This window comes from Strix aluco, chromosome 33 (genome assembly GCF_031877795.1).
Source record: "Strix aluco isolate bStrAlu1 chromosome 33, bStrAlu1.hap1, whole genome shotgun sequence".
NCBI classification, from domain to species: Eukaryota; Metazoa; Chordata; class Aves; order Strigiformes; family Strigidae; genus Strix; species Strix aluco.
The window spans coordinates 2,676,169-2,697,008 of NC_133963.1; the positions used below are offsets into that span (position 1 = coordinate 2,676,169).

At 48.7% G+C, this 20,840-nt stretch overlaps 3 protein-coding genes across 5 annotated transcripts; 2 read left to right on the forward strand and 1 right to left on the reverse strand.

The window, feature by feature from the left end:
• Nucleotides 1-1,699: 1,699 nt before the first annotated feature.
• On the forward strand, nucleotides 1,700-6,145 carry LOC141917062 (transcription elongation factor SPT5-like). 3 transcript variants are annotated; one of them, XM_074810142.1, is made up of 5 exons: nucleotides 1,700-1,741; nucleotides 4,495-4,723; nucleotides 5,225-5,407; nucleotides 5,507-5,602; nucleotides 5,818-6,145. In XM_074810142.1, exons 2-5 carry the CDS (start codon nucleotides 4,574-4,576, stop codon nucleotides 5,959-5,961), a joined length of 573 nt encoding a protein of 190 aa, XP_074666243.1. In that variant the 5' UTR covers nucleotides 1,700-1,741; nucleotides 4,495-4,573; the 3' UTR covers nucleotides 5,962-6,145. The 3 variants fall into 3 exon arrangements, with proteins under 3 accessions (XP_074666243.1, XP_074666244.1, XP_074666245.1); XM_074810143.1 differs by having other exon boundaries at nucleotides 5,225-5,344; XM_074810144.1 differs by having other exon boundaries at nucleotides 4,495-4,612.
• Nucleotides 6,146-6,799: 654 nt separating this feature from the next.
• Nucleotides 6,800-10,423, forward strand: LOC141917067 (5'-3' exonuclease PLD3-like). Its single transcript, XM_074810155.1, has 2 exons — nucleotides 6,800-7,335; nucleotides 7,436-10,423. The coding sequence occupies exons 1-2, from the start codon at nucleotides 7,221-7,223 to the stop codon at nucleotides 7,654-7,656; spliced, it is 336 nt and encodes a 111-aa protein (XP_074666256.1). The 5' UTR covers nucleotides 6,800-7,220; the 3' UTR covers nucleotides 7,657-10,423.
• On the reverse strand, nucleotides 8,743-20,816 carry LOC141917068 (putative RNA-binding protein 46). Its single transcript, XM_074810157.1, has 4 exons — nucleotides 20,527-20,816; nucleotides 17,703-17,864; nucleotides 10,933-11,400; nucleotides 8,743-9,554 (listed from the first exon to the last, which is right to left on the reverse strand). The coding sequence occupies exons 2-4, from the start codon at nucleotides 17,851-17,853 to the stop codon at nucleotides 8,743-8,745; spliced, it is 1,431 nt and encodes a 476-aa protein (XP_074666258.1). The 5' UTR covers nucleotides 17,854-17,864; nucleotides 20,527-20,816.
• Between the last annotated feature and the right edge of the window lie 24 nt (nucleotides 20,817-20,840).

The following is a 20,840-nucleotide window of genomic DNA, read 5'->3' on the forward strand; positions in this document are numbered from 1 at the left end:
GGGTTGACCCAGCGCTGAGGGATCTGGTGGAGTTGGGAACGGTCAGTGTTAGGTCAGTGGTTGGACTGGATGATCTTCAAGGTCTTTCCAACCTGGACGATTCTGTGATTCTGTGACTCAGTGAAGGCTAAGTTGTCATAACTCTAGAAATGGTAACTAGGTGAGACGTCACGAGAGGAAGAGGAGGCATCTTCAGTCTTCACCCTAAAGACCCCCCCCAAGACCACCAGGAGCCCCTGCGCAGGCGCAACAGAGAGAGACTTGGGGTGGGGTTTGTGTTAATGATTTCTCAAAACTAACTGTAAGATCTCTCGCTATTCTCGGAATTATAATGAATATGTAGACGCTTTACACTATAGAAAGGAGCCGCTTCTCGCTCCAAGGTGTGCATGCTTGGGGAGGAGCGATCCCCCGTGCACCCAGCGCTGCAGTAAAGAATGCCTGCTTTCTAACACTCTGATTCTGAGTCTTAGAGAGTTCTTCCTCGACCGGCTTTTTAGTATCACCCCAACGGAGCGGACAACAAGTCTCCAAGTCCAAACATTTATGAACTACCCACAATGTACTAACTGAACACACGGTAGTTGGCTAGGTACATAGCGAGTTGTGGCAAGCAATACAATATGCCTTGCATGTCTTAATGGGAAAGGGAAAAGAGGGAGACAGAGGGAATGGGGAAATACAGATCACCCGTCCGGGTTCCTGCGCTGATCCCGCCGGCGAGGGCTCCAGGAGGCACAGGAGGCAGCCGTCTTCTTCGCTTCCCTGCACTCTCCAGGGCCCCCCCTTCCTTCCCCCCCTTGATTTATACCCACTTTCCTTGGGTCCGTCCCCCAGGTCGACCCACACACCTACGTATCCCATGTATGGGAGGGGTGAGGTGTTTCATGGGATGATGTAATTAGCATGATCATGTTAGCCCTCATTAGCATATTGAGGGATGTGAGCTTTAATATGCATTTCGTGGATAATGAAGCAAAGGTCATTCACGGGACAGATGGCCCTTGAAATTTGGCCGGGTGCCCCAGAGCAGAGCCGTCCTGTCTCCACAGGGCTCCCCCCTCCAGCTGCATCCAAGAAACTCTGCCAGCAATTCCGCAGGAGTAACCTGCAGCCGCTGGGGAAAAATAGGGCGCTTTGCCAAACAATGTTGGTGCAGATTTCCTGCTAGCGGACAGCCTCTCCAGGGGAACGGGAAGGCGAGCGCGAGGGGGCACGCGACGGTAAAAAATCCCTCCTGCACGTCAGGGGCTCGGCACCTCTCTGTGAGCGGCTCCCGGCCGGAGCTGTCGGGGCAGCAGGACGGGGTGTCTGCACTGCCGACACAGCCACCATTTCACCGACAGACATCGTCAAAGTACCGCTGGGTGCTGAAGGACCTACAGGGCGAGGGCTGAGTGCTTGATTGACTGGGAGCTCTGGCAGCACCTCGAGTGGACTAATTGTGCACGTGGGAATTACCGATGATTATACTGGGCACGTTTGTGCTGGGATTTCTACTCCCTGCCCGCCCGTAACCATTCCCCAGGAACTCGAATTGCTCAGCTCGTACCATTTTTGAGCTGTGACCCCAAACCGAACGTCGGGAGCGACATGACGGAGGATTTGGCTGCACGGGACCCCGCAGGTCTGGTCACAGACTGTCTCATCCCGGAGAGCGCGGACGGGCTGTGTCCTATCCAGCAGAGGGCACTCGCCGACAGCAGTAAAACTGACGGGACTTCTGGACACAGGAGCCGAGGTAACTCTTGTATCTCAGTGCTCGTGGCCACCCACCTGGCCAGTTGTAAATACGGGAATGGGAGTGGTAGGACGGGGAGGGTCAACACAAGCAGGGGCAGCAGCTGCGCCTGTTCTGGTCCCCGAGCCTGAGGGCCAAGCCCTGTGTGACGACAGCCCCCCTGAACCTACGGGGAGGGACCGTTTGTCACAACGGGGAGCGAAGGTTACTACGGATTTCTGACAGGGGCCACTGTGCTGCAGGGTGTAAAACAACCCACCCTTGCGCTGACCTGGTTAAGAAATAACCCCGTGGGGGTGGATCAGTGGCCCCTGCCAATTGAGGAATTAAAGGCCATGCAGGAGTTGGTGATGAACAGCTAGCTGCTGGACATAGTGAGCCTTCTCCCAGCCCATGGAGTACTCCAGTGTCTGTAATTAGAAAGAAATCAGGAAAATGGCGATTTTTGCATGACCTACGGCAAATAAATGCTGTTATGGCCACAGTGGGGGCCCTACAACCGGGCCTACCCTCACCTGCCATGATTCCTATGGCTTGGGAAATCATTGTGATGGATTTAAGGGACTGCTTCTTTACTATCCCATTGGCATCCCAAGATAAAGAAAGATTTGCGTTCTCTGTGCCTTCTCGAAATCATGCAGAGCCTTCGAAAAGGTACCATTGGGAAGGTTTGCCACAAGGCATGAAAAATTCGCCAACAATTTGTCAATGGTTTGTAGCCCAGGCTTTGTCACCTGTGAGAGAAAAGTTCCCTCCTGGCTATTGCTGCCATTACATGGATGACATCCTGTTAGCAGCAACAGCAAGGAGCAGTTGAACAGCACGGAGCACTTAGCCAGAGTCCTTGCAACAACACGGATTGGTTATTGCCCCTGAAAAGGTGCAAAAGGCAGAACCGTGGAGATATCTGGGAATGACAGTGACAAGCAAGCAGGTTATGCCCCAACCTGTGAAACTCGACCTTGAAATCAAAACTCTCCATGATGTACAGAAACTGATGGGATCCTTAAATTGGATAAGGGCCTGTCCTGGACTTACCAGTTCTCAATTACAGCCGTTATTGGAGCTACTAAAACATTCTAATGATCCAGCAGAACCCAGAATACTAAACAAGGAAGCCTTAAGTGTCATTCCTATGGAGGAACAATCTACACACGGGAGATTTGTCTCTCGAATAGATCTGTCTCAGGTAGTACAATTCTCTGTACTAACTGACAAAACTGTCCCATTCGGGGCTCCAGTACAACGGAACCCTGAATGGGATGACCCATTGCATAGTCTAGAGTGGATGTTTCTGTCCTTCCGCCCACGAAAAACTGCTCCCGGACTGTCTGAGCTTATTGCTGACATAATCATAAAAGCCAGAAAGCGATGTTTAGAACTCACGGGGCGTGATCCGGCTACGGTTGTTTTACCTGTGCACAGTTGGTATTTCGAATGGTGCCTGGCAAATAATCACGAGCTGCAGGCAGCCATGGCAGGTTTTCAGGGACAGATCTCATATCACCTGCCAGCACAGCCCTGCTGAAATTTGCTCGGGAAGTACCATTTGGTCAGAAACGTTTAAGCCACCCAGAAGCAGTGAAAGGCCTCGCTGTTTTTACAGATGGCTCAGGAAAAGCAGGTAAAGCCAATCTATCGCAGTGCAACAGCCTGGTGTGCCTCTACCCCTCCGAAGGTCTCTCAGTCAGTTGGTGTTCCCGTTGCTCGACCCCCTGCAATATTCTTGATACGTGGGGACAGAGCGTGGGGAGGACGGCCCTCAAAACTTAATGGTGGCCCCCGTAGCCTTGGTCGTCTTACTGTGCTAACACCTGGTGTTACAGTGAGACACAAAGAATTGCGACAGGAAAGGAATATGCATCGATGTGCTGAGAACTGTGATGGCAGAGTAACATTGTGGAATCCTGGTCAAATTATCGCATCCTCCCTTTTTGCACCAGGAGTCGCTGCTGCGGCTGCACTAAAGAAATGGACTGGCTGGGGTGTTGGCTGAGGAACAGGACAGGGCTGCACCACTGGCCCTCAGGGGGTCACTAACTGGTGCAGATACGTCAGACACGCGGCTTTGCAGAACTGAGCTGCCGTAGATTCCTTGCTTTTAGCACAAGGACGTGGGGGCGAAGATTTTGAAGGAATGTGTTGTATGAATTTATCGGATCGTTCTGAGTCGATCCATAAAAGCACACAGCAGCTAAAAGAAGGAGTGAAACATTTACAGGTGGATGATAATCTAGATTGGTTACCAAAACGTTCAAAAGCTGGGGACTGTCCGGATGGTTAATATCTGTGGTCAGGACTTTGGGACTAATTATCTTGACAGTTGTGGTTGCGGTACTGATGTTGCCTTGCTTTGGCACTTTCTTGCAAAGGGCCCTGCAAAAAACTGCTCATGCAATATTTTTACACAAATACAAAAAGGGGGAATTGTTGGGGAAGGCAGCGGGTCTGCCGACAACCTGACTGAAGAGGAGTTTGACCTTGGCAACATTCCAGTGTACCCTTGAGAAAGGGAAGCTTTGCTTCAAGAAAGTAACTTCAGGGAGCTGCAGACTTGCACAGCACGAAGTAACCAGGGAGAAAACTGATACAGGTTATCCAATGAGAACGTTGGAAGCAACTTTTTTACCAATTATATTGTGACGCTCCGGCCCCTGAGATATATAAAAATGCATGCTTTTAGTAAAAAAAACTAGCTGCTTATTCACCCATGTGAGCGTGTACGTCACTTTGTCCGTATACCGACACTCCAGCTCCACCCGCGGCTGCCCGCTGGTGACGGCCGGCTCTGCTTTGGGCACGCTGAGCTCAGGGACCAGCTCTACGGCACCCATGGGGTCGGCGATGAGCACGGGGAGGTCACGGACGCTGGTAAATCCCCCTCGCGCGCCGGCGTCCCCCTCCTCATCCTCTCCTGCTGCGCTCACCGGGCCGGGGGCCGCTGGCAGCTCCTTGGAGGGCGTCAGGATCGGGATGCTCTGGGTGAGGGTGCGGGAGATGGGACCTGGCACCCACCACACTCATGTGTCCACCTGTAGGGACCCCCAAGCATCCGGCATCCCCAGCGCCGCATCCACAGGGCCCCCCCGAGCATCCCCCATCCCTGTCCTGCATCCACAGGCCCCCCCCCAAGCATCCCCCTCAAACTCCCCTTGTAGCCCCCCTAAAATCCCTACAACTTTCCAAAGACACCTTGTAGCCCCCTACTCCCCCCTAAACTCCCTACAACCCCCCAACCCTTCTCATAGCCACGCTACAACTCCCAAACTCCCCTCGTAGCCCTCCTACAACCCTCAGACTCCCCTCGTAGCCCCCCTACACCCCTCTGAACTCCCTACAACCCCCCAAACCCACCTTGTAGCTGCCTACAGCCCCCTAAACTCCCTACAACCCCCCAAACCCTCTCATAGCCCCGCTATGACCCCCAAACCCCCCCTTGTAGCCCCCCAACACCCCCCAACACCGCCTTCTCTCTCTCCCCAGGCCAGCACCAGCCGCAGGACCCCTGGGGCCCCCTCCCCAGGGGGGGACAACCCCCACACCCCCGGCTCGGGGATCGAGCAGAGCTCCAGCGACTGGGTGACCACCGACATCCAGGTGAAGGTCCGTGACACCTACCGTGACAGTCGGGTGGTGGGACAGACCGGTGTCATCCGCAGCGTCATGGTGAGACCCCCCCCGCCCCGGGAGGTGGTTTTGGGGCAGGGAGGGGGTAACACACATGGTGATGCTGATTTCCCCCTCCCCCTTTTTTTGTTTTTGTAGGACGGGATATGCTTCGTCTACCTGTACGACAGCGAGAAGGTGGTGAGCATCTCCAGCGAGCACCTGGAGCCCGTCACCCCCACCAGAAGGAACAAGGTAGGGCCCCCCCCCAGCCCCCTCCTTTATCCTGGACCCCCCAACACTCCCCCCCCCTCCCACATGCTCCTTTGGGGACCTTCTAGATCCCCTCAGGTGCTACCCCAGCCCCCCTGGGACCTCCCCACAACCCCTCTGGGACCCTCCCAGCACCCTTGGGACCACCCACCAGCCCCCTCAAGGCCCACTCTCCCCCCATTTGCCCCCCACCTCAGGTCAAGGTGATCCTGGGGGAGGACCGTGAAGCTACCGGGATCCTGCTCAGCATCGATGGGGAGGAAGGGGTCGTCCGCATGGATTTAGAGGAGCAGTTCAAGATCCTCAACCTCCGCTCCCTCGGCAAACTGGTGGAGGCTTGAGGGGGCCCCCCCGTGCCCCCCACCCCGCTGCTGCCCCCCGTTTTCTTTGTGTCCCCCTATTTTCTTTCTACACACCCGTTTTTTTTCCCCCCGTTTCTTCCTACACACCCGGTATTTTCCCCCTGTTCAGTGTTGCTGGTTGTAACAAGGTTTAGTTGTCAAATAAACGCCCGTGGGTGCAGCACCCCCTCTTCTGTGCTGCCTTCTGGGGGGGCCTGTAAAGCTTGGGGGGGGGGGGGGTGTGAACCAGGGCCCCTGTGCCCCACAGGGCTGGGGAAAGGGGTTACTCTGCCCCCCGGGGGGCGGAGAGAGGGTTGAAGCGGGACCCCCGGGGGGGTGGGGGGTGTTGAACCGGGACCCCGCTCCGGGGCGGGGGGTGAAGCGGCTTTAGCCCCGGCCGTGCACATGCTGCACCCTTACAGCCCGCCTCCGCTTCCGCCTCCTCCTCTCATTGGCTCTCCCACCGACGGCCCCGCCTCCCCGCCGCCGCCATTGGCCATCACCCGCGCCGCCATTGGTGGCCGGCCCTCAGTCCCCGCCCCTCGCGTCTTGCTCCCGCCCCGTTTCTCCCATCCCGCCGCCGCTCATTGGCTGGAAGCACAGCGAGGGGATTGGCTGCGGCGGCCGCGCCTGCGCCCTGGAGCGCGCGGTGCGGGAAGATGGCGGCGGCCTGCGGGGCTCGCTCGGCCTTGGGCGCCCTCCGGGCCGCGCCGCGCCGCGCCGGGCCGCCAGCGGCACCGTGGGTACCGAGGCGGTGCTGCGGGAGCGGCCGCGGCGGCACCAGCTGAAGCTGGGCCTGGGAGGGGACTGGCGGGCGGGGTGGGGAGGGGGTCACGGGGGCTCCACGGGTGTCCCCAGCTGTCCCCGGGCTTCTCTGGGGGTCCCGCGCCTGGCCCTGTCTTTCCTCGGGGGGCCCCAGCCCTCCCCGGGAGCCCCCGGGGGTCTCTGACTGGCGCTGGGTGTTCTCAGAGCTCCCCGGCTGTCGCTGGCCATCCTCGGCCACCTCTAGGCCTCCATGGCTATTCCCAGGGTCCTCTGGTTGTCCCTGGCCATCCTCGGCCACCCCCAGGACTCCCTGCCCGTCCCCAAGTGTCTCTGGGGCTCTCTGGGTGTCCCTGACCATCCTCAGACATCCCTGGGGTACCTAAATGTCCCTGGTGTTCTCTGGGTGTCCCTGACCATCCCCGGACCTCCCTGGGTGTCCCCGAGTGTCCCCAAATGACCCCAGAAGCTTCTTGACTGTCCCTGGGGCTCCCCGGATGCCCCTTGCTATCCTGCTGTTCGTGGTGCCGGCCAGCGCGGCACAAGCCCAGATCCCCTCCGCCCGGGTGCACCACAACAAGTACATGGTGACGGAGAAGGCGGCGTATATCGGTGAGCGCGACGTCCCCGCGTGCGAATCGCCACCGGCTGCTGTTGGGGGCGGGTTTTGGGGTGTGTGTGTGTGTCCCCCTGACCCCACATCTCCTTGCAGGGACATCCAACTGGTCCGGCGACTACTTCACGCGGACGGCGGGATCGGCGCTGGTGGTGAACCAGACGCTGAGCCCCAGCAGTGCCGGCACCGCCACCGTCCCTGCGGCCGGCACCATCCGGGAGCAGCTGCAGGCGGTTTTTGAGCGGGATTGGAGCTCCCGCTACAGCGCTGACATCAGCGACGCTGAGCAGTGGGAGAGCCTCTGCGGCTCCCGGTAGGCACCGGGCAACGGGCCACCGGGGAACCGCGGGTTCCGGCTGTGCCGAATTCAGCCTCCCCGCTCCCGTTTGGGGAAAAAAACAAGTTTTTGTGGCGTTTGCGGTGCTGTTACTGAGGCAAGGGGTCCTCTGCGCCACGGCGATGGAGAGCGCCGGGCCTTTGCTGAATGCCGTGCCGGCACCGGGAGGGAAGCCGGGCGCCCCTCGAGTCTCGGCAGTGCCAAACCCACCCCGGCAAAGAGTCAGATGAAACGCTTGGCTGTCGGCAAACCATTTATTGGGGGATCGCTGCAAAAACCGGTGCCGACAGCATCTGGCACAGCACATCCTGGTGCGTCCCTGGCTCCGTTCTTCTCTACCGGCGTGGAGCCGGGTCTTGCTGGTCAGGGTGGCTGAAGGTGAGGAAGAGGAAGGTCTTTGGGGAGCTCTTCTCTGCCAGGGGGTGTGCCAGGGTTGCCACGGTGGCTCAGCAGTGATGTGAGTGTTCCTGGCTCTGTGCCGGGAGGAGTGTGCCAGGTAGAGTGGGGGAGTCCCAGTCTGTCCCCTGGAGCCCATCCTTGGGGACAGGGATGGCGCTTGGCGGCTTGGGGTCGCACCGCGTCACCGGAGCTTCCTGCGAGGGAGAAGGGTGGGGAGGGGGTGAGCGGCACCCATGGGAGGTGTGCCCACCCCTTGGTGGGGACCTGGGACACACAGGGACTCTGAGCACCCAGGGATTCTGGGCACTCATGACATGGGGCACCAGGGACCACCCATCCCTCATGATCAAGAACACAGACAGCCTTTCAAATAAATTTTCAGCACCATCATCAACACGCAGATGACCGTATACCTAAGTCAATTAACATGTCATCTAGTTCTTCCTTATGAACCATTATGGCAGAGAAACGTAAGCAAAAATCACCCCAGCACTGCACTGTAGAGATGCTTCCACAGTGTTCTTCAGTGCTCTCACCTGATGGTTCAGACTCAGCTGACTATACAAGAAACAATTCTTCTGTCGACTAACTTACACTTTATACAAAGCTCTCACACACGTGCCGAAATATATACACACAGAACAATTGTAAAGTAGCTTTTCTAGCTTCAGTTCTTCAGAACTAATCGAAAGCATTTATACTTACGTAGATGTAGAAGTGTGAACTGTGCTGCCAATTCCTTTGCACCTTCTACTGTCGCGCAGAGTTTGTCTGGCATGAAATAACCATCTGCAATACTGGCAATAACCACCTTGAACACCAGGAGTATTTTCCCATCCTGAGTTGTGGTTGAGTACAAGGAGTATTCTGGTGGTGTCCAGTTACTTTTATTGCAGACATAATCCAGATGCATCACTGCAGAACTGAAGTGACTGGGTTTTAAAGAATACCTGCTAGTTAGAGTAAGCTTTGTGCCTGGGAAAAAAGGGTATGTGCACCCTTCAACTTCAGAGGGGCCTGGACTACGCTGACCATTAAGACGAACTGAAGGACTTGCTGGTTCCCCTAAGGATTTTTGATGACCAGCTCCTTTGTCAGGAAACCCTAAGAGATTTTCAGAACCAGGACTCAGCTGAGCATTAAAACGCTGCTTCCAAGCTCTTCCTTTCTTACCTCGCTTTGCCAGCGCTACCTCAATACTAGCTCCATCAATGCACTTTCCATTCATTGCAGACATCGCAGCAACTGCATCTTCACGGTGGAAAAAATGAACAAAAGCATAGTCTCTCAGCTTCTTTACACGTTTAACTGCTCCTGGCTTGAACTTGTCGAATTCAGCTTTAATTGTGTCCTCTGTAGTAGATCTCAGCAAATTTCTTACACGTAATTCTTTAACTCTCTGCCTTCTTTTTTCACCAGCTTCCTCCTCAGGCTGTGCCCAGTCTACCCGAATGGTATGACCCCAGAGCTGGAGTGCTCCTACAGCAAAGGAGCATTACATCAATAAGAAATATGCCATGGAAAACAAAATCATTCTTAGCAACTACCTCTATAAAAAGCAAACATGATGCATGGCACACGAAACTGGGGTTTGTTGCCTGCATCTGCTTAAGCAAAATATGCAAAATATTGCTACTTGAAATTATTAAAGAAAATAAGACTCCGAAAAAATTCAAAGATTCAAAATCTCTACCCTTTGGGTTCACCATAAGCTGTCGAAACACAGACGTTGTGATTTTGTGACATGCATAGACATGCACATATAAAGCAACCATAAGCAACATATTGTTTTACTTACTTTTTAATAATATTACCACTTTAAAAAGCGAGGTCAACAACTGGAAAAAGTCATCTAAATATCTAGGCACTAGCGCAAGCCTTACTCTATGTTGCAGCAGACACCAAACCCACAAACTGAAAAAAAATCCCACCTTGTGACTCGTTCCAAGCCAACATTTTCATATCACACAGCCAGTTTATTTTACATTCCGTGATCTGGCCGTATTTCTCCCGTTACTTTCCAAGGCCTGTATCAGTCTTACGTAACGCTCCTTCCTAACCCTCCATCAGCAGTTAATGCAAGACTTGCCTACATCTCAGCCTTAATAAATACAGGGAGGTTTGTCATTCACTTCAGCAACACCAAGGCTGTATTATCCATTTTAATGACTTTGCTTCTCCAACCATGTTGTTTCATTTCTTCCCTACTTAATTTCTCTTCTAGAATTCCCCTTTTTAACTGTACCTTTACCTATTCCCTCCTCTTTGTCTGTTTTATCCCTTTTACTTTCCCACCCTCAAAATGTATAAAATGAGGTGCAAATAAAAGTCATCTTCTACTTGTTAAACTCTTAAAATTATTTTCTAGTAACAGATTAAAGACCTACTTTCAAACATTTTTAAAATACGAAACATCAATAACATCATCCATGACACTCAAAGGAAATAAGGGACACATTCCAAGCGTGGTATTTGTTAAGCTCAGCTTTAAGAGAGTTCATGTGCAGGGACTAGTGCGTGCTAATGAAAACTGGATGTGCGCCCCAGCAAACAGATATCCTGGTGTAAATTACAGTAACTTGTGTTTATAAAAAGAGATGTGCGCTCTTTCATTCCCGGAACTGCTTCAATTTCAGCTTCTTTAAAAAAAAAACCCAAACAAAAACCAACAAAAAAACCCCAAACACAAAACCCTGATTCATGAACCAAAAAAGTTTACCTGAAAGGCATTACTGCAGTTTTGGAACTCTCAAAATCCCTTCAAGAAAGGAAAATCGTGATGATCCACCACCCCACGCCCCCACACAATGGAGAGAGACACTCCCCCAAAACTCAATTGATTTCCAAATAGGTTTACCTGGGATTAGGCTTCTTCTAGCCACTGCAGCTGCTCTGTGAGATTCGTATTGCACAAAAGCAAAGCCACGAGTTTTAGTTTTGTCGGTGGCATCTGGACAAACAGTGACATCTACCACTCCTTCTGTAACTTTTTTCATTTCACGCAGTATTTCTTCTTTCTTCTTTTCTTTTGGAATCCCTCCAATAAATAGTCTGCAGTTGTTCGAGCTTACGCAGACACCAATAAATCTCCCTGGACGAATTTCGTAATTATTAAGAATCTCGATGGCTAGCTGGGCTTCCTCTTCAGCAGTGTACATCACAAAAGCATAGCCTCGATTCTCACCACTGAATCTCATCATCAGCCTGAACTCATAGATCTTCCCAGCTCTCTCGAAAACAGGAACTAATTCATCTTCATACAGATCATGAGGAATCTTACTCACAAAAACTTCACATCCACGAGGTGGTGGAGGACCTGCCCAACCTTAAAATAAATTATCCAACAACAGTCTCAGTACAAATGCCAGACAGGCGCTCCCCCCCTGCGCCCCCCAGTGTGGAGGTGGGAGTTACTTATTTATTTTTAGTCTGAACTTAAAACTAGCATATTATCATGTTATTTAATTCTAATGTTTGCTATGTTTGGATAACAGAATGCCATGAGCCCACAATTTGTATTTCTTTTAATTCCATCTTCTGGTTTTTTCAGGGGACTCTGTATGACAACCCACTGAACCCAGCATTATTTAAAGCACTGACAGGTTTGCTGTAAGAGTCTACGCTTCGATCGCTTTTCACCCCTTGAAGTTCTGTGTCAGTTATTAATACAACTGACAGGTGATAACTGAGAGAGAACTGCAGTTGTATTTTCCCTTCTAACATTTTAAAGTTGAAAATCTTTCTCTGCACTTCTTGACCGTATTTTAAGAAATTTTGCTCAGGGTGCCCGTGCAGATTTATTTTCTTCCTGGACATCATTCAAAAGGTCCAAACATTTTGCTTCCACCTTCTTCATTCATCCACTAAAACAGGACTCCCTAAGGAAGGCAGGATATGGAGCCATCCTTTCTTCAATAGCCAAAACCACTGAACACTTTTCCTCTAGAAACAGACCTCAGTTTTCACGGGCTGGAGCTGGACGGTAGGAAAAAAGAAATTAAAAAAAAAAATAAATCCACAGAACAAGTCAGTCCCTGGTTCACGGCTGAAAGTTACAGGAAGATCCGTGCTCCTGCCCTTAAGCCAAGGCCATTCACACACTCTGTTATCTCTCTGCCACATACACTGAAAGGTGTGTTCAACAGATCGTGTAAAAATGCATATGCATATTTAAAAATGTGGAGTTATGATCTGCAAATATGGCACTGCATTTTCCCAAAATATGCATTTTTTTTTAAGAAAAGTTTGGTTGGGTTTTGGGTTGTTTTGAACAAATTAGACAAATCAGGCAGAAGTTTCAAAGGCAGACAAACAGTTACATCATAACTAACAGCTTTTTCTAAAGTTTTGACAAGAAAGGTTCTCCGCAGGAGACAGAGCAAGGAGCACAAAGCTGGTAGGAAAAACCCACAAAATTTGGTAAGTACTAGTCTGAAATGACAAAGCATAAGGAGGCAAGGTGAAAAAAAATGACTATTGACAAGTTCAAAAAAGAACATAATTAAATATTTTACTTTGGCTTGAAGTTCAGAATAAATTATATTTAGGTGATTTTGTAATTAACTTCAAACTTTTTCCTTCATGGAAGCACCATCGAAGGGCCCGTAATTTACTTGTGAGCAAAATTTAACGGAATGGGGACATTTCTGCCTTCTCAGAGAACAGATTTTCATCTCTAAGCTGTACGCTAAGAACTACATGGTACGCAGGGAAGCTACATGCATCTGGAGCCACGCTGCCACGGCTTATCTAGGAAAAAGCCCAGCTCTGGTTCATAAAGCATCCAACAGCTTTATAAACATTTATAACTACTTCAGCTGAGGTCGGACAGGACACGGCAAGTAACACAGTTTGCCAGCTACTACTGCCATCACTCACATCATGCCAGTCGGTTGCCCACCCAAAAACCCATAAACCAACAGTGCACCATTTAGGGGCTCCAAAGACAAAAGCAACTGCACACCTTAGTTAGGACAAAAGGGGAGGAGGCTCTGCTGGACAGTGTAGGGAAGTCATGACGTTAAGTAACGATGGTCATTTATTACCTCGGCAAACTTTTACCATCATCCTCAGTCTGGTAAATCATTCAACAGTGACTCTCACTAAGTAAATGCCACCTGCCATTCAAAAAGCCCCCCTTCTAATCTTAAAGCTGCCAACCAAATTAGCATTACAGCACAGCACTGCCAGCTGGGATTAAGTTATGACTCCTGACTTAAACCAGACCTGGTCTGTGCCACGTTTGCCAATGAGCGACATGTATTTAACAGAGCAAACACGGAACAGCTAACCAAAAGCACCATTCCTCAAGTAGTTACCAACTGACCAGAGAGTTTCCTTGACCGGGTACTCGAGTCATCCTCTGCGGTCTAGAGAAGTGGTCTGTGCGGTGGGTGGGGAACTGGCTGACAGGCCGCACCCAGAGGGTGCTGGTAAATAGCTCCTTTTCAAACCGGCAACCTGTCACAAGTGGGGTCCCCCGGGGATCGATGTTGGGCCCAACGCTGCTTAAGATCTTCAGAAGTCATCTGGATGATGGGATCAAGTGTGTCCTGATGCAGTTTGCTGACAATACCAAACTGAGTGGGCAAGTGGACACTTGGGAAGGGAGAGCCACCCTGCAGGATGACCTGGATAGGCTGGAGGAGTGGGCTAACAAGAACCTCAGCAAGTTCAGCAAGGACAAGCGTAAGGTCTTGCACCCGGGAAAACATCCAGGAGTGCAGCACAGGCTGGGATCTACCTGGCTGGGGAGCAGCTCTGTGGAAAGGGACCTGGGGAACCTGGCGGACAACAAGCTCAACATGAGTGAGCAGCGAGCTGCAGCGGCAAAGAAAGCCAACGGGATGCCGGGTTGCATCAACAAGGGCATCACCAGCAGAGATAAAGAAGTCATCATCCCACTCTACGTAGTGCTTGTCAGGCCACGCCTGGAATACTGTGTTCAGTTTTGGTCCTCACTACCCAAAAAAGACGTGGACGGGCTGGGGAGGGTGCAGAGGAGGGCCACAAAGGTCATCAAAGGACTGGGAAATCTGCCATGTGAGGAAAGGCTGAAAGAATTGGGTTTGCTCAGCCTTGAGAAAAGAAGGCTTAGGGGAGACCTTATCACCATGTTCCTGTATTTAACGGGCGGCTACAAAGAAGATGGAGACTCCCTTTTTACAAGGAGTCACATGGAAAAGATGAGGGGTAATGGGTACAAGTTACCTGGGGAGATTCTGATTGGACATAAGAGGAAAATTTTTCACGACGAGAACAATCAGCCATTGGAATGATCTCCCCAGGGAAGCACTGGATTCCCCCACACTGGACACGGTGCTGGGCCATCTTGTCTAGACTGTGCTTTTGCCGAGAAAGGTTGGACCACATGATCCCTGAGGTCCTTTCCAACCTGGTATTCTATGATAGATTCTATGATCACTGGAGGACACATTAAACAAGTTTTTTTTTTGCAGCAGCAGCTCAAGCAATCAAACTTCAGTTAACATTACAGATCTCACTAACAGCAGGAGGATTATAACTTTGCCATCTCAGACTTTCTTCCATGTAATTCTAATGACATCATTATGTCTGCAGCAATCTAAGCGGAGGACCCAAAGCAATGAAAATTCATTTTCTTAACCTTTTTGGTTTTTTACACTACATTCTTCAGATACATTTCCCACAGGTGGCATAAACTGAACAAGAACTGTGATGTTGCCAACCGAAGTGGAAAACAAATACATGATTTTTTAGGGCAATTTTGAAGACAGATCAGCTGCTTGCTCTGGATAGCATGCCAGTCAGAAGAACAAGGTGGGAACAGGAAACCAGAACTGACAGTGAGACTGTCTCCTTTGGCAGCAACACAAGCTCATAGAAACCACATCTTAAACAAGCAAAATTCACACCGACACTCCTCATTTACAAACAGTCATTGTAACTTCTTACAAGCCATCTCAAACAGTCAAGTCTCACCTGGCCTAGAAAACCATTTATAGTATGATAATACATGAAGATTTAAAGGAGAGGTGTATATATATAACTAAGGTCAATGAACAGATTTATGGAATCTAGGGAATTTCATGGGATTTATGGAATACCTTGCCAAGCACATCTAGTTTCAGAGAAAATTCACAAATTAATAAAAGTCACTTCACCAAACAAATACACTTAATACTGCCTAATGTTCTAATTAAAAATCATAATTATAATGTAAAAAAAAAAAAATTAAATAATTTAAGAACAGGCTGAGCCCTCAGGAAGTAGTTAGTGATGCCCTGCAGTTCTTTTTCCAGCACCACTTTCCAAATAATTTCACAGGGCTCCCCTATTTTATATAGGCCAGTAAAAGTATGTATGTAATTTTAGACAGTAAAAACTTCCTAAGAAAAATAATTTTGATGCAGCTCTATCTTAAACTACATATACCAATGAATAACACAGTTCCTGCTCACGAGCATGACTTAAAAAGCTATGGGATCACAGGCCACAAGTGAGAATGAACCGAAACAGCAGCACCAAGAACTTTCCTTCTTTCTGCTTGTCTAAGTGCACAATCAGACTCAAAAAGAAGAGTTCCTGTACCCCACGTGATACAACTGGGACTAATGGCAAAACTCTTCTACACTGCTGATGTCAACAACGACACTAGAAAAATTATTCAAAATAAAAGAAATGCTTCATGAAGATCTAAGGCATTTGATTCATTTCATCAGAATAACAAGAAATGTTAAGACAGAGGTAGCTGACACAGCATTATTACAGACAATTAAAAGTATTAGGTATTTCTGCAAGAAAAGTCTAAAAAAAAACCTACTTCAGACTAGAAATAAAGCCCAAACTCAGCAGGAAAGATGCTAACCATATTAACAAGCTCAGTGTAGGAGGAGATAACCCCACCTGTCAGAGTTCTCCAAATCAAACCCAGATACTTGTCTGAAAATGTGTCGTAGTCGAAAAAAGCCATCAGGGTCAACACAATAACCCCTGAGCAGAAAGGAAACGTGTAAGAATCACAGAAGTTCAAACTACATCATCTAGAAGCCACTTATTTTCTCAACATACCGAGAAAAACAAAATGACCTTTTGGTAGGGAAAAACCCCCCAGCATAAAATTTAACTCTTGAACAGGGGAATAATTACAAGGCAATTAGGAAAAAAATACATATCTACTGAAGATATTCCTCCTCTGTTCAAGTGTCTTCACTCAGAACAATATAACATGCCATCATTTGGGTTTTATCCATTTATTTCACAAACTTTCGGCCTCTGCAGCACAAGATAAAGCCACTAGTTTCCAGCATTTGTATAAGCATGGATTAAGGTTGAACAATCTTGCAACATCAGTCCTACTTAAAACTGAGAGTCATTTGAATTGATTTTAGAAAGCAAACTCAAAGTGCTGAACAAATGCTGTTCCTCGCACTGCCTGTGAGCATTACTCGTTTTCGATAAACTCCATCTGCAGCAGTTCAGCAGAAGTGTTTTAGCAGGGGATAGGGCTATTTCAAGAGATTTAGTATTGCTAAGTTACCTAATCACAGCATCAGACATGTTTTTGAAATAGCATTTCATACACAAGAAAAAACTAAGTCTTACAATGCAGTAACATCCTGAAAAGTATTTACTAAATCAAAGAGTCACTGCTTCCAAACGGCAACGTACATATTCCATTTGCTGCAGGACTTAATTCTGCTTTTTTTTTTTTTTTTTGCCATTGACTTTAGTGGAAATATCATCGGGCATATAGAAAAACATTTCCATGACAAAGCTTATTTTCACTGCAGCAATAACTTTCTAGTTCAAGTGTGCAAGTCTCCCATTTGCACCGGGACTATAAATCCCAAAGCACCATAAATTAACCCAGAAGACGACTGTAGTTTTTATAGCATCAATACAATCTGTTATTCTCTCGGACTTTTATTAACAGTTATTTTCTGTTTGCACATGGATACATACTCAATGTCAGTTTTCCAGCGCATTAAGTGAAAGAACAGTAACACACGAATAATAAACTCTGACTGTTGTACTTCGCTGCTAAAAACACACCCAGCGAGTGCTAAAAGCTCCAGCAGCTCAGCATTTATCATTTTTTCTTCTCTGAATGAAGGCTGGGGGGCAGGGGGGTATGTTAGATACGAAGAACAGAGTAGTCAACTCTGAAAACAAAATGGGTCAGATTGCCTTCACTGGTGCTATCTCAGAGACCCGAGGTTTGTAAAAAAAGGGTTTGGCCAATGCAAGTGGCAAGACAAGAAATGAAGTGGGTTATGCCTGCTATTACCAACCTGGTTTTCCCTTTTCAAGCGTGTTCTCAGTCATATGGAACATACTCCGTATTTTCAGCTCCACATCTGTTTTGCTACCTGACAACTTTTGCTGCTCTTAAAGCTGTGGCCTCTTAAATCTACCGAGAGCAAATGTTCCATGTAGTCTAGCACAAGAGATCTTAAACTGCCGGATACCGCAAAGCACATTAGGACCCTGCACGTGTTGTGTTTCTTACACGCTTTCCCTAAGCACCCACTGCTGGTCACTGCCAGGATACTGGACACCAGACTACACACATTTTCAGTCTGATTCAACGGAGCTCTCCTTACCTAAAATAAACTCCAACTTCGTAATCTCAAAAGAAACGCTTACCTGGCGGAGGACCACCAAATCTTCTCTGCCCGTTTTCTTGAACCATGCTGTATCCAGTCTTCTCCAGCAGAGCCAGCAGAGCAGCCTCTGTCTGAGTGCCACTTCGCATTTTGCCACATCCACTTGCTGCAGCTTTATTCTCCTCGTCCATATCTGCAAAACCTTCGACAGAACATTGCAGACATTTCAGTTCAGATAATTCTAAGCTGTTGTATGTATACAGAAGCTACCAAAGCACAGAAAAACACCTTATGCTCCACTTGCCTATTTACTGTGACTTTGTTCAGCGTAAGGCTTCGATCCTACACCCAACTACTACTATCTGTAGATCTGCTTTCAAAACACTGTTCTGTAGCTGTGATACTCTTGAACGTTAACCAGCAGTTATATATTCTATATTCAAACTTCCATAAGTGGTATCACAACTATTTTCTAAGTATGCTGCCCTTCAAGTAGAGTAATGAATTCTTTCACAAACCCAGTTACCAGCTGTGTAGGGACCTGGATGTTACTTGAAGTGACAAGTTCCACTTTCTTACAAAGTTTTAGAGAAATATCAATTATTTTAAAACTGTATTTTAGTACAAAAATAAGAAAGAAATACACTAACTTCACACCTAATTAATACAAATAATTCAAATAATTCATGAACAAAAGTAACTTCATTAAAACCAATATATAAGAAAACTAGGCAGCGCTGTCTGGCAAAACTAAGGGGTTGTTTCCTGACTTTATCCGTTTTCACAATTTCCAAAACTGAAAAAGTTTCTCAGTATGGCTGTTGCTACTCTATTCACCACTTCCCTGGCATGCCAAGATCTTGTACAACAGCTTTAGGTTTCTGTCACCCAGGTGACGGGAAACAACCACACCAAAGAACCCATCTGGTAACTACCAACTTTACTAGTCAAGCCCCTAAAAAAACAATTAACTTCCAAGTTAGATTTCTTTTTTCACTGCCTCTTTTTCTTTCCCCTATTTATGTCTTCTTTTACCAAGATTTTCTGCCTTAAGGTCTGCAGCACTGAGACAAGCAGTCCTCTTCAACACTTCAATCCTTTGTCCAAATGGTACATCCAAGTGCTGCAACACTCATTCTCCAGAACAAACAGTGCCAGAAAAATACCACCAGAAAAATAAGCTGCAACTCCTGCTTGTTCTTGAATGTCCCTTACATTTTTCAGCTTGGTTTGTCTTCAGGATCAGGCTCCAATAAATAATGTCCTGAGACATCAGCAGTTTCTTTTTCCCAAGAAAAACAGTTAAAACCAGATTAAATTTCACACAAAGGTTTCTTGGCAACCCACTATTATTTGCTGAACAAAGTCTTCGTAGTTAAGGCCTCAATGAATAAAGTATCTGGAGAGCAGAAAATAAAGGAAACTAAATGAAGGACAGTGAAGAGCGCACGAGCGTTCACGGGGTCTGGGCCTTCGTTAGACTTCCACCGCCCAAGGTCCCAAGAAACCAACCACCTCAAGTGCTGCAGGAAATTCAAACCTGTTGCACCGAACCGAACGCTGCCAAAAGGGAGGGAAGAATTCAAACCCAGTGACAATTGCACCTTTTGCTACAGTCTGAAGCCGAAGCCACCTTCTCCTCTTCGGCTTGTCACTTCTGGTGCTTCTGCACTAACTAAACTATGGCTCTGAGCTTGATTATCCAAAGGAGCACCATTATTTACACATTCTTTTACCCGACAGCTAAGTGAACTCCTTACCGCTGGCAGAAACAAGAATCAGTAAAAATAAAGCCATACATAGTAGTTAATGTACCAAATGTTGTCCCACCCTTCTTTACATACAAAGGTCTCCAGATGATCGCTGGTCACACTAAACAAGTTTTTGCCTCCATGCTCAAAACATTAACCATTCCCATGGTTGCTAGTCCTTTCATTCCTCACTTACACACGCCACTGAACACCACGCCAGCATCACAAATTGAAAGTGACTTTGCATAAACTGAAGTTTTTCAAAAGATTATACACCGTATTTATGGAGTCGTTAAGCCCCTTACAGTGCCACATTTAGGCGTGTTATGCAATGTTACTGTCCGGAGGTGGACTTATCCCCTCCCCTACCAGCTTAATCATTTCAAATGTGCTTTGAATCAAGTAAACAGACTCTACACATCCCTTCATTAGAATTGTGAAAGAATAAATACAGTTTTTTCCATCCTAGAAAAAGACTTTCGGGGGGGATACAGATATATTTTGTCTTTTCTACCAAGCTGGCACTCATTTTGGGGCAGGAATCCATGAAAGCAACTGCTCCGGTCGTTAAAAAAGCCAAACCTCAGACAACCCCTGGCTTCATCAAAATGAGATTCCAGAAAGTAAACAGGGTAAAGCACAAAAAACTCCCCGACAGGCAACGGCAGAAACAGCATCACTCTTATCCGCTCCAAATGGCCTCCCATCTCCTTTCAGCAAGGTTTCACAGCCCACAAACTGCACGAAGATTATGTTATCAGGAATTCTCTCTGCAGTTACAGGCAGAAGAAGGTATGGAAACAGACCACAACAACCTTGCGGCAAGGGAGAGATCAATTAATTTTCCCTTTGTCTCAGGGAGTTCAAACATCCCGCCAAGACAAACGGGACCTGTCAGAACAGCAAGGGGACACCAGATTAAAATTGTGGGAGTTGATGAGGGTGACCACACCGCCCCCTCAAGAAAAAAGACTTGAAGAGTTCGGATAAGAGACCAGTGGAGGAAGCAAGCGAAGCAGGGACAAGCCCCGGGGCAAAAACACCACCTGAGGAGGCCAGACGGCATGTAGGGCAGGAAGAGAAAAGAGAGAGGAACAGCAGGCGCGGAAATACCCTGTGCTCTTCTCGCCGACTTGCACGCCGAGGGTGGCCGCCGCGGCCGCGTCTCCTCGCAGTCCCGTCTCCTCGCAGTCCCGTCTCCTCGCAGTCCCGTCTCCTCGCAGTCCCGTCTCCTCGCAGTCCCGTCTCCTCGCAGTCCCGTCTCCTCGCAGTCCCGTCTCCACGCGCCCTCGTCCCCGACACTGTCTCCGCCCTTCCCCACAGCACAGCAAGGGCCCGAAGCCACCTCTGTCCTCAGAGACCCCGCTCTCCCCTCAAGCGCCCCCCGCCACACCGCCACAGGAGGCCGCCGCACCAACCCCACCGAT

Excerpts from the sequence above, each read along its gene's own strand:
- LOC141917062 (XM_074810142.1), top strand. The coding sequence starts at position 4,574 with ATGGGGTCGGCGATGAGCACGGGGAGGTCACGGACGCTGGTAAATCCC. Across the intron at positions 4,724-5,224 it reads TCAGGATCGGGATGCTCTGG|GCCAGCACCAGCCGCAGGAC; the intron begins GTGAGGGTGCGG and ends CTCTCTCCCCAG. Across the intron at positions 5,603-5,817 it reads CCCCCACCAGAAGGAACAAG|GTCAAGGTGATCCTGGGGGA; the intron begins GTAGGGCCCCCC and ends CCCCCACCTCAG.
- LOC141917067 (XM_074810155.1), top strand. The coding sequence starts at position 7,221 with ATGCCCCTTGCTATCCTGCTGTTCGTGGTGCCGGCCAGCGCGGCACAA. Across the intron at positions 7,336-7,435 it reads GGAGAAGGCGGCGTATATCG|GGACATCCAACTGGTCCGGC; the intron begins GTGAGCGCGACG and ends ATCTCCTTGCAG.
- LOC141917068 (XM_074810157.1), bottom strand. The coding sequence starts at position 17,853 with ATGGACGAGGAGAATAAAGCTGCAGCAAGTGGATGTGGCAAAATGCGA. Across the intron at positions 11,401-17,702 it reads ATTTGGTGGTCCTCCGCCAG|GTTGGGCAGGTCCTCCACCA; the intron begins GTAAGCGTTTCT and ends ATTTATTTTAAG. Across the intron at positions 9,555-10,932 it reads TAGAAGAAGCCTAATCCCAG|GAGCACTCCAGCTCTGGGGT; the intron begins GTAAACCTATTT and ends CCTTTGCTGTAG.